This window comes from Sinohyriopsis cumingii, chromosome 13, assembly GCF_028554795.1.
Source record: "Sinohyriopsis cumingii isolate HCF-2022 chromosome 13, ASM2855479v2, whole genome shotgun sequence".
Taxonomy (NCBI): domain Eukaryota; kingdom Metazoa; phylum Mollusca; class Bivalvia; order Unionida; family Unionidae; genus Sinohyriopsis; species Sinohyriopsis cumingii.
In genome coordinates, this window is record NC_142973.1 from 47,751,082 (window position 1) to 47,764,066 (window position 12,985).

General features: G+C 35.7%; 1 protein-coding gene across 2 annotated transcripts in view; it reads left to right on the forward strand.

The window, feature by feature from the left end:
* Positions 1–567: 567 nt before the first annotated feature.
* LOC149785497 (uncharacterized) overlaps positions 568–12,985 on the forward strand; it is a 33,163-nt gene continuing 20,745 nt past the window's right edge. For both annotated transcript variants that reach the window (XM_089979280.1, XM_089979281.1), the window contains exons 1-2: positions 568–655; positions 3,071–3,292. In XM_089979280.1, coding sequence (XP_089835406.1) covers positions 3,116–3,292 — 177 coding nt within the window. In that variant the 5' untranslated portion in view covers positions 568–655; positions 3,071–3,115. The remainder of the gene's footprint in view (positions 656–3,070; positions 3,293–12,985) is intronic.

Consider the following 12,985-nt stretch of genomic DNA (forward strand, 5'->3'; position numbering starts at 1 on the left):
TAGACACTTAAAAAAAGGGGTCTGTTCACCCTCCCTGCTGCTACTGCAAATGATACTAACACGACCTTTGTTCAACTTGACTGTTAATACGTCGACGTAGAAAAATGATTATGTTGCCTTAAGATTTGGAATAGTCAAGTTATTTCTCGTCTGAAGACAGCTTATTTGTAAATACTTCGACAAATTTTAATGAATAAGTGGCAGGCATATTGCCACCACAGATGGCATTTGTGGGTATTAACACATTTTTTGATCAAATTATCCTGTTATTAAGCTGAAATGTACAAGGTATGTCTACTTAGACTTTACATAGTTATTTTATTTCTAGTCCTAAGACAACTTATTTACAATTATGTCAACATATTTGAATGAATAAGTCGACTAATTTAAGTGGATTGGTGGCAATGATCGGCAGAAATCTGCCACATAACAATTAAAACCGGCAACAGTTCGTCAGCGCATCAGTCTAGGGCAGCTAACTCATTTCGGACTTTTACGTTTCACTCCACTTAATTCCCTTACAAAGATCGATTCAACCAATCAAAGTATTTATCGATATGACGTTGCCTTACAAAATGGCTTCGATAAAATGGAGCAAGACATAGTTTCTAAATGACCTTGATAATTATCTATAGCGTATATTAGTATTGTACAGGTAAGACAAAACGATCATTTCGCATCATTTTTGGTGTAATACAGTTAAAGAATGGTTATAAGTACCTAAAATGGCTTAGAAAATGGATTTTTATTTGGAATGCCCAAGGCGTGAAGCCATGTTTGTTCTGTATTTGTCACTAATTTTGGACATTGTCAATGAAAGTATTTATCCCATTTTGACAGTTTTATACATTTTGGTTGTTTTTCGATGTCGTCAATAGTCGCAGTTTATCTATATTTGCACTGACACAGCATGTGACGTACCATAACAGCACAATTTTGATACAAAACATAATTTGAAATGACGATTCCTTAAACGTCATTATGTCAATGGGTCGTTTGTAGTCTGTTTTAGGAAAGTAGAAACTAGATTGAAATAAACTGTAGATTTGGTGTGCAAATAAAAGTCGTTCATACGAGAGCAAATATTTTGATCACACGATAAGTAAATCTCCAAATTGCTTAACACATAACACCTGTAAACATGTATTTTAGACCATCACAGTGGAAAATACTATTATTATTATTATTATGTTAAAGTAATAATAATTTAGGTTATTTTAAATAATTATATTATGTTAAAAATATGCATTGAACAAGATTGTTGTATCCTCCAACATTTAGTTGCATTATGCAGTAGTCAGCTAGTTTTAATAATTGTCCATATGGATTGCCTTAAGTTACATTTTTCCTCTGGAGTAATACAAATATAAATATAATTAAACTTTGTGAAATACAACCCTGACACAGCTTCACACATGTTTGTGAATGCACATTTATGGATTTGGACTGTATGAGTGTGTTAGAATTTCTCATTCAGAAATCCTCTTTGCTGAGGCAAATGAACCAATTTATTATGTCAGTTATGTCATGTCTTAGAGTAAATTCAGTGAAACAAGAGCTTCAGTGGAAGGGCAGATAAAGCAGCAGTGCAGTCACCTGTTTTTGAATGAAATGTTCCATATAGGGATTTCAAATATTACTGTATATAAATTTGTATCTTCTACATACTTGGCTTTAGAACATTAAATCTATCATTGGACAATGCTATTCCTTATGAAACGATTACAGAGATTAGATGATGTTGTGCTGATTGCATATAGGACACGCATATTTCATTTCTACATTCCTCCCAAATGGTAAACTTCACCCAGAGTACATACATAACACATTCTTGTCACATGTATTTTCTTTCATTTTTTGCGAAAGTTCTTTGATGTGAACTCAGTTAAGAAACTTTATGTTGTTGTAAAAAAAAATGATGAGCTTTTTCAGGAAATGCAACAAATTTTGACGTTATGTATATTTTAAGGATTTTTTATTTTGACTTTATCCTTGATTTTATCTTGTTCTGCATGTTTATATTTATTTTGGAATGGCTTACAATTCTAAGTTTTCTTGCAATTCCAAATATCTACATTTTAGGAGTACATGCCAGTATTGTGCTGATGTGCTATTAAATCCTGTGCATATATGTGTAATTCTTAGTGATGAATATTTTGGTTCATTGCATATTAAAATATTTTTTTTACATTTAAAAGAATCATATTTTTGTAGCAGCATTTATTCACAAAGCCAGTGTATATAATCAAAAACAAAGTATTAATTATATTACTGATTGAGGAGATAATGACTGATGTTTTGAGTAGATAATAACTAAAATGTCCACTGTTGAGCATTCTGGGACAGAATCTGAGACTTTTGGTAGGCAAGTCCATTTACCTGTTAATTGTCCAGAAGTTTATAGGAAGTTGGTATGAAAAAAGAAACTGTCTTTTGGTACAGTTGTACGAGTTTTAGCCATGGGAAAGTAGAAAGTATGGGGATTTTTCTTGTTATGATCATTGTCATTGGTATAGGACCATTACTGTTTTGTTATGAAATATCTTGAAGACAAAATACTCACACTAAAGAGTGAAAATTGTCAATCTTGCATAACATTTTAGCAATTGGTGCCAGTATCGTGACTTTGTCTTAAAGATGATGACTTTAAGAATGCATTAGTGATATTTAATGACTTTAAAGTATGGTCTTTTGCTATACCATGAATTAGATTAAGTGTGAACCCAAAGGACAGTTTGTTTCATTTTGCATATAAGCATTGAAGATCTCAGAAAATAATCAGGTCTCTTAGAATTTACTAAAATCTCAGAGAACATTTTGTTAGGTCTTACAGACTGATAGTTTTAAATATTACAGGCATGGGATAGGCACATGGGAATGTCACAGTGTTGAAAAGGAAGTAGACAGTGTACACAAGTTATTACAGTAGCGTATATTGACAGTGGAAAAGAAATGAGAACACTTGACTTTTCAAGCTCCTGATTGCAAAGTGCCTCCACCCAAATAATTTGCCATTATGGTCAGAGTATTAATTCAAATACATGAACTCCATTCTTATCTTTTTTGGTAGGTACAATATTGACACTTAACTACCTTTTGAAGGAGAAGCTGAGATATGGACTTCTTTCAACAAGCAGGTGGGGGAGAAATGGGCAAGGGAGATAACTCAGTAATGGAAGAACATATTTACTCCTCACATTTATCTGAGTTTGTTCTGAAGAGGTTGGCTGACCTATGGAAGGATGGGAAGCTGTGTGATGCTGTTATAACTGTAGGAGTCCACCAACTGAAGGTATAATTTTTATTATTTATCTAGCCTGTCTTACAATTAAATAGTGAGACGTAGGTATCTCTTTTTCAGACAGCTAAGGTGATGACTTTTCATTGCTGTCAACACTAATTACAGTTGTATAAAACTTTTATGTTGGCGTTGTTGCTAGTCAGATATAATGGTACATTATAGCACAGAGTACAGATGAGACACTCCATTCCATAAAGCTTGATTGTAAATGGTGATTTCTTCAGGATTTTTTACACAGAAGGGGGATTCCAACCTGGAATTTTTAGTTTTGAAGTGGTGGCATCTTTTGTATGAGAAATGTATCAATGAATAAAATCTTTATAGTACACTTTAAGAAATGTGTGTGTGTGTGATAAAAACTTTCAATGAATAAAGTTGAAACTTGCACTAGTTTATCTTCATTACTGGTGCAGCAGTGGCATTAAAGTGCCAATAAATTGTTAGGGCAATGGCACTACATCATATCATGGGTAGACAAATTTTGAAAATCCATGGTTGCCCAGGAAATTATTACAGTTGCCCTCAAGATTGCCAGAATCAAAATTATTCAACAACTTTTGTTGTGTATGTCGTTAGTCCAAATTGGATGGAGTACTTTGAACTCTCCATCAGTCCTGCTAATGGAAGAGTATCATGCAAGTTTAAACAAATAATAGATAAGTGTATTTATCCATATTTATGGTTGTCTGAGTTTACCTCATTAAATTACTCTGGTTCAGGGTCTGGGGCTAATTCTTTTTTAGACATGAAAGTAGTCCATCTGTAATATTCATAGTTGTTCTTTTAAATGGAAGAAAATGTGCTTTTTAATCCTTGATACATCTGAAATGAGTCATAAAAGTGCACTGATGCAAGCAGATGTTGCTTGATAATAGGAGACTGGTGTTTTAAAACACTGCTGAAATTCTGCAAATTTAGCAAGAAATATGCTGATGACCAAACAGAGTTTGACCAATTCTAAAACAAAGCATCAACAGCATTGGCTTACTCTATGTTCTAGATGCTATGAGTTTGTTTAGGTATGGATTTACTGGCCGAGGCAAGAATTGACCACAGGGAATTCGTCTACTACAACAAGTATTGCATTGAAAGGCTTAAAATGTTCCGGGTCTGAAAAGGATGAATATTATGATTCGAATAAACATATTCAGACTTTCCAGGATCAATGGAAAAAGACTTTGCCATGGGTTGAGTATGATAAACAGAGGTTATTTATGTTTATTTATGTTTCGTTCAGCATGTATGGCATTTCCAGAGTCAGTCAGTCGTTCAAGTGCCTTATTCAAAGACCCATCCAATTTTAGAGCTGACCCGTTGATAGCATGTGACGCAAGTGAAGAGCACATTACTTGCACCAGAAATGTTATTGCTAGTAAATATAAAATACCCCTCTCAATCATAAAAGCCTTATTGCCTGAACATTTACAAAGCTAAGGTGAAAAGGAACCAAATCCACCTGAGTTCTGACCTGATAAGATCATTGCAGACTGACTGCTTTCTCAGAGAAAATACTGCACTTGACACATACACTCCAAGGGTCAAGGCAATGTTCATCTGAGGTTGATCAATCTGCCAGGTCATCTGCGTTTTCTCTGACGTTTCCCACTCCATTTTAGATATTTTGATTACAAAAATGTCAAAATGTCTAAAATTGGGGTGGGAAAGTTGCAATGAAGTCGACTTTCTGCCAAATAAATCGTTTCTTTTGGGGCCACTGACCATATATAAATTGCTTTGTCGGCTGTTTTCCCATCTATTTCACAGAACAAGCTTTTAATGGCAAATGTGTTCTATTTTATTTATGTTGAAAACTTCTAGACTTGATGTTTTAGCTAACTAAAACAACTGGATTCAGAGAGGGATCAACCAATTAAAGATCACATGATTTGAAAATTGTGAAATGTTAAGCTTAGTAAAATATTTATGTGATTGAAAAAGCAATTAAGTTCCGCAGTTGTCTGAATTTGAAGTTTGTATTAATTTTTTTCTTTTCTTTTGTATTTGGTTTATGTTAATGCAAATATTCACACATCTGACTTAGATTTTTTTACCAGTCATTGACTTTTGTGAATCTGAGCAATTTGGGTCATACTGGTACTGAACCAGAGCATCAGAACTGAAATGTTCAGGCCCTGAATATGGTTCAGGTTGTTATTAACATGATGCTGGTTAGAGGAAAAGAGGAAAATGCATCAGAATTACATGTAATCATGGTAACAGCAGACACATTACCCCCAAGTAGCAAAACCTGCATGACTGGCATGGTAGTTTTGACAAATACAGTGCTTTTGACAGCCAGATAATAAATGAATGTATCTCATTGATAATCACAAAAAGTCAGTAATTACTTGAAGGAGGCTGACATAGAACTGAATCACTTACATGATAAGTTGGAGCTTAATGATGCTGAGATGATTTTTTTTTTTTCTTCAAACATTTTTATTGTTTTCTGTAAAGATTGGCAAGGATTGGACCATTTGTTATCGCATGTCTTTCAGATACAAATCACCAGCATTGGTGGTACGAAATATTATATCTAATATCTTGTTCACTGATGAGAAAATAAATAAAGATGGGCAAGAGAGAAAGACAGAGAGCGAGTGATTATTATTTCTGTCAATGGCTATGTTAAACTTTATATCACAACTGTAAGTTTGCATATATGTAGTGTATAATACAGAAATTAACTATGCATGGTAAGAAGTAATGGTTCCCACCTTTCCCAGATTATCATGAAACCTGCTTTCTTGTCTGGAATGTTTCTTCTAAAGCCATTTAATATAGGTGTATATTTTTTCCATCTTGTATATATCTGTAATACTTGGCAAGAAGAAGCAAAAAATATAAAGGTTTGTCATTCCTTTGCTATACATCGGTATCTCCAAATAAAATCATTCTGGCACTTGGGATAAGCGCTTATTTTAGTACATCTCAAATCCAGGGAAAGATTACTCCATAATCTATTAATATTAATCACATTACATTCCTTGAATAAATGCACTATTGTTTCTCGTGAACCATTGGAAAAGGTAAATTATATTTATCATTTGCATGTATTTTATGCAAAAATGTATTCATTGGTAAAATCTGTGTATAAAATGATATTGAACCATTGTAATTTACAAAAAATTTACTTAAAAGTACTTAAGATTTTTGTTCGGCCAATATTCATTAGTGAAGTTGATATTTTCTTGCCGTCTTTTTTTTTCAGGTTAGTTAAAGCTTTATCACCATGCTAATATTAACTTACATTACAGGTTTGACTACCTTCATGGCATATTGACTGTGCACCATTTTTGCAGGCTCACTTGTATTTAAGGGGGAATTCATTACATTTAGGGAGGTTTGCATGATCTCATATCCTGGAGAAAAGCGCTGTAAGCATACTATGCATTTTGTGTTTTAAAAGATCTGTTCATTCTCATTTCACTGAAATCATTTTGTGAAATTTAGTTTTCTGAAATGATGACCATTGACCTTCGTGGAATATATATTAATATATTAAAGATATTCAAAGATATGAGCCAAAGTGCATAAAAGTAAATACATTTGGGATATATGCATCTTTCTGTAATGTGGCACATTTTAGTTCAATGCTAACCATTGCCAGTTGCAAAGTAAAATAAAACTGGTTTGTATATAAACAGCCAACATTAGTGTGAAAAGTGAGACCTAGCAGTAATTTTTTCACCAGCTGTAACATTGTCAATAGTTTGTATAGGATTAAGTTTCCATTTTTATATATTTATATTTATCCTCGATAGATTCTCCTCGTACTTAGCATGGATCATTATGAAGCTTGGAATATACATTCAACAAGCTTACTTGTCCACCAAGGTCACAGTCCATTCAGTTTTGTGTTTTTATGTTATGGTTTCAGTTATTGCCTTTCATTTGCCTACATTTCAACATTTCATAAACCCTTTGATGGATTTTGTTTATACTTGGATGAATCATTAGGAAGAAACAATAATTCAGTCTGCAACATGTGTGCTAGACCACTCCGGTGGCCTAGTGGTTAAAGCATCTGCGTCGGATATGGGTGGTCATAGATTGGAACCCTGGCCGAGTCATACCAAGGATTTTTAAAAATGGTACTAACAGCTGCCATGCTTGGCGCTCAGCATTAAGAGGTTAGTGTTAGGACTGGTCGGCCTGGTGTAAGGATAATGTGACTGGGTAGAACATCGTGCTACATGTCTGTGGCATGATGCCCCGGTGCTAGACATCACTATAAACTGCCACACAGCAGACATCGTAGCGATATGACTGAAAAATTGTTAAAGCTACGTTAAAAATCCAAATAACACACACACACACACTGCCCAAATGACTTTGAGGTCAAGGTGAATGTCATAGAAGATTTGCATTCGGGTGTTGATACATGTTATTTTACCCCTACTTAGGATGAATCATTATGAATCTCTGTCAATTCATTCTGCAATATGCATGGTCATCCTTTTGACCCAGAGTTTTTACAGCACTGATTTGACCTTGGGCTTGTCATGCACGCTTTGGTCTTCTTTTTTAATGGATTGAACTGATATTATTTACTACCATTTTCAAGGTCACATTTTAGGTTGTTTGCCTTTTATTAACACTTTCATTACATTATTATGAGGCTTGATCATGTGGAAGAAAAGGGAGCTGACTTTTTTGGAAAGTCATGTAAACAATGTCAGACAAAAGTGATAAACTGTATATGATAAAAATATCTTTTTAAGTATTCTTGTTTTATGTTTAAACCTAGGCTGCTAAAAGCAGGCATATGATGTCTGTATGGTAGAATGGAAATTTGCATGTTTTAAAAGAGGACAGATTAGATCTTTGCTTTGCTGCAGATTTAACATTTTTAGCTTACATGTCCAAAATAGAAAAGAGCAGCTTCAGTGTTAGCATCACGATGCACAGCTAAAAGCAGATACATTTGCATAGTCCCAGTGCATCTCAGACATTCGCCCTTATTAGGTCCTAGACAACAGCTTGGAGTGGTTTTCATAGCACATAACTATTGGGAAAGGAGCAAAGGCTACTGTGTGCATTAGTTGTACATTTTTGGTCAAGATTTTGCATTTAGCTGGGGTTTTTGCACACTGTATAATACTGTTATACTTTAATCATGAAACTATGTGAGGGGATACATCTTGAGTAAAAGTTAAAGCTGTACCGATTAGCCGGCCATACTTATAATCGGGTCGATTATTAGAATAATCAGTATCGGCAGAAATAATTGGTACCAGTGTAAACAAATTAAGTAGTGGAAATTAAGGAATAAACATTTGATTTAGCAGATAGCTAGGCAGATTAGATAGCTAGCGATATTTCCAACTATAACTCGCTATAGTTAATCTGTGCTTTAACCAGTCCTGCAATGCTGCTAATCAATGAATAGTGTTCGCTCGCTGAAGCAGCTGAACACTGACATACAAATATTATGCAGCATTGATATTGGCATGCCAGCGCCAGCAACGTTACCCATAGATACCCTAGCTGCTTCAGTGCGCGACTCACAGCATGATGCACGCATCCATCCAGCCACATGGACCACTTAATAGTAACTTACTCAATTTAAAACATTGTTTCAAGAGTGCAAATCATTTGGATTATTAATATTGACTAATGATTATACACTATTAAATATACTACCAAGCCTATGCATAATGTCAAACTCAAAACACTCAAGTTTAGCCTGGAATGACTTCAAAGTAAATGCAGTCGATGAGTCTGAAGCAAATTGCACACTTTGCAAAGCATGCATTTCCAGAGGTGAAAAAGATTCTAAAAACTATACATCAAATCTTGTTCAGCACTTGTGCTGCAAGCACATCGTCGAACATGGCCTGTTTCTGGCAGATAAAAAAGAAAAGGATGCTGCGCAGTTAACCTCAGCAGCTGCATCAACTCCCCCGTACTCTGACTACTGACGCCATGCTAGACTGGAAGCAGCCATTTTCATTTGACAACCCGAGAGCTATTAGTTGGAACAAGCTATTGCAGAGTTCATGGCAGTAGATGTGCAACCATTTTCTGTTGTTGAAGACTTTTGGCCAAGGCAGAACCGCGCTATAAAATTCCAAGTCGGAAGTATTTTTCCACATCTTTGATACCTGACATGAATAAGGTGATACAAAGCAAGGTGCGTGATTTAGTTTCTGCCCAATCTGACCTTAGTTTGACCTCTGATGTGTGGTCAGACCCGTCCATCGGCATAGCCTTGTTGAGTCTTACGGCACATTGGCTGATGGAAGACTTTCATAGGAAACAGGTGATTTTAGCACCAATGCCTATCGATGGATCACACACTGGAGAATATTTGGCGAGCAAACTGGACAAATTATGCGAGGAATACAACATTCCCAAAACTCATATCCATATTCTTCTGCGTGCCGGAGGTGCAAACATTGTTAAAGCAATGCATCTGGCTGAACTCGACAGCATCAGCTGTTTTGCACACACGCTGCAGCTCATTGTCAGTGATGGCATTTTGTCGCGACAAGCTGTCAAAGATATTTTGGCGATCTCTTGATCCTTAGTCAGCTAGTTCTGGCACTCCATCCTGGCATAACAGCAGCTCAAAGAGCAGCAGGAAAAATTTGGCATTGCCCATAAGAAACACATAAAGGATGTCCAGACACACTGGAATTCTACATACGATATGTTGCTTTCATTATATGAACAAAAACAAGTCTTGGGGGCTTTCACTACTCTCTCTGACTTGCCTAGCCTAACAGCCCAACAGTGGGTCTTGATTAACAATATTGTGGACACATTATCCATTAAAGGAAGTATGTGATAGCCAAACATCAGTATCCATTATTCTTCCTATGCTGAAAATGCTCCAAATGTTGCTGGCTCGAGAGCATGAAGCGAGTCAAGGTATTCAGACAGTGCACCATGATATGTTGACATCACTAAACACATGCTTTGCTGATGTTGCCAGCAACAAGAAGCTTGTCTTGGTTACCATCTTGGATCCACGATTCAAACATAGCCTATTCAGCGAAGAATTACTTGTGACCAGATCCAAAGAATGGCTTAGAGCAGAATGCATCATAGTTGCATCAGCTGACAAGCAGAAGGAACCTCCAACCCAAAAAAACAAAAAACAAAACTGAAACTTAAACAAATGCCACTGGACCATCAACTTCGCGTCACTGGGATTTGTTTTATGTGTTTCTGTGGCCTGTGACGAACCTGTCTCTACCGTCAATGAAACAACCCACATGGATGACGCCGTTGATGTGATGCTTGAATTGTATCTGGCCAGCCCTCTGTTGCCACGAGAAGAAGACATATACAGCTGGTGGAACGCTCACAGATTTCAGTTCCCCTACTTGGCCAAATTAGCTAGACGTTATTTGTCTGCACCAGCTTCAAGTATTCCGAGCGAGCAGCTATTTTGTGGCGCAGGCCAGATTTTTTTGGATCGTTGTGGATCGTTACTTGGCGGGAAGAGAGAAATGTTACTGTTGCTTAAATACAACCTACTAGGCTTTCAGTATTAGCTGCAGCCAGTGTACAGTGGCGTCTGACTTTAGTCTTAAAGTATGCGTTTTTATTATTGGGCTATCATTATTAACATTTTTTTGGTCATTTATTGAAATTTAGTAATGGCGACCTGCATCGTTGAACATAAGTTAACATACTTGTTTAATACATTTTTATTCATTTATATCTTGAATTGACAGACCATAAGTCTTATTAGTGTTAGTTTGCAAAAATTTCAAGTTTTATGTTTGTGTGATCGTTGTTTTCTATAAATAGCAATGTACTTCTTATCCATATTCTGTTTCTTTTTGTATAGAAGTTCAAATTCACTTGCCACATAAACAACCTTGTTATAACTCACACTGCAAAGTACCTGCTTGCATTACACTAATAGTTTTATGCTTCTGAACCAGTCATTGTTATAAAACAAAAACTTGAAGAAAAAAAAATGAAGTTAATGAACAGTGAAATATGAGTCACAGTGACCCACTTTTACTAAAGCTGTACCGGTCACAATTATGCCGATACCACGTATAGCCGATTATTAAAATTGCCGATACTGATTATTTCATTATTATATTTCTCAAGCAACATGCAAGAATTATCAAATTAGATGATAATATGCAAGGGATGTATCATGATACCTCATCGCAAAAGTTGATGATCGGCCCACATTTCATGCTTCACTTTTATTCAGCACTGTTCATGCAAAGTCATCAAACTAGATGATTGTATGCCTTTCTGTTATTATCACACCCTTACATCAGAAGGTCATTGCAACCTACATTTTACATTGTACTGGATTATGTTATGTTATTGTTATTTATACTTGGAATCATGAAAACTTTATGAGATTATGCATCTTGATAAGTACTACACCCTTAATGCAAAAGAGATCTTGGAGACCTATCTTTCATGCATCAGTGACTTTGTTGAAATTTTGTGTTTAAAGGACACATTGGATGCTTTTGATCTCAGAATCATGAAACTTTATAATTGGATGCATCTGTTAGTACTACATCCTTGTAACTAAAGAAGAGCACTGTTAATTAGGTACTGTATGTTCAGTATCTGTTTAATTTGTGGCTACAGATTTTCAGTATGTTCAGTATCTGTTTAATTTGTGGCTACAGATTTTGTTCCTGATTTTGTACAGCACTTTTTGACCAGTATAGTTGGAAGTAAGAATAAATATATTATTTATTCAGTGGGAAACTTTCAGTAAACCATGTATCATGGCAACTCCTCCCAGTCTGCTGAAGGATCCATCTAGAAACATTTTTCCACGCAGACTTTTGTGTCCCGATCTACTAGTAAACCAGTACCATCCTTCAAGCCAACATCAACTGCGGCATCTGGCATCCCCATAAACAACTCTACAGTTGAAGATTGCTTCTGGAAAGTGGACAGCTTCCTGACAAAACTCATATGTATTGTGAATACAGAGAGAGAATTTAGGGCTACAATTACACTGGTCAAATCCACAGCCAGAGAACTTAAGGCATTTGTGTTTCTTGCTGTCTGAATTTTCTGTGTGCAGCAGTTGATAAACCAGGCTCAGTATTTTTAAATAGCTAATGTTAAAACTAAACCACCCTCAGGTAATGCTGTACACAGCAACAAAACTGGCCTTCATTTTCATTCATATATAATGCATAAATATTTCACTACACACAATTCTGTGACATGCTCACTTGCTTCTTTGTCATTGTGGACAAGATAAGGAGGTTTACTGCAATGCCTGAGAATTCAACAAACATGAAGGTCATTATATATTTTCTTGGGTTTTGTCTGCATGAGCAAGGTGAGACATTGGTATCACTTTTCTGGCAGCAACGGTGTCATCGTCATCAATAATGTTAAGTTTATGTTGAAGATTTTCTAGTTAAATGCACGGGGAGACATTAACACTCAGTTGCATGTAAGACATAGACAAGGCACCCGGTTCCTTAGAACACCTTTTTGTCAAACCCATAAGAGGTAAGTGAAAGAGCAGTCCCTTTTCGGGCAGTGGCAGTGTCAACCATTTGTTAAGGTTTTAAATATGGGCTTGATATACTGGACCTGTTAAAACTATTTGCATCTTTCAGTTCTGGACTAAACACAACACCGTCTGATAAAATATTGTGATAACAACACTGTCTTCTAAGTTAGTAAGAACCAAAAGCTGAGATTATACCAAAGGTTCTATGATTT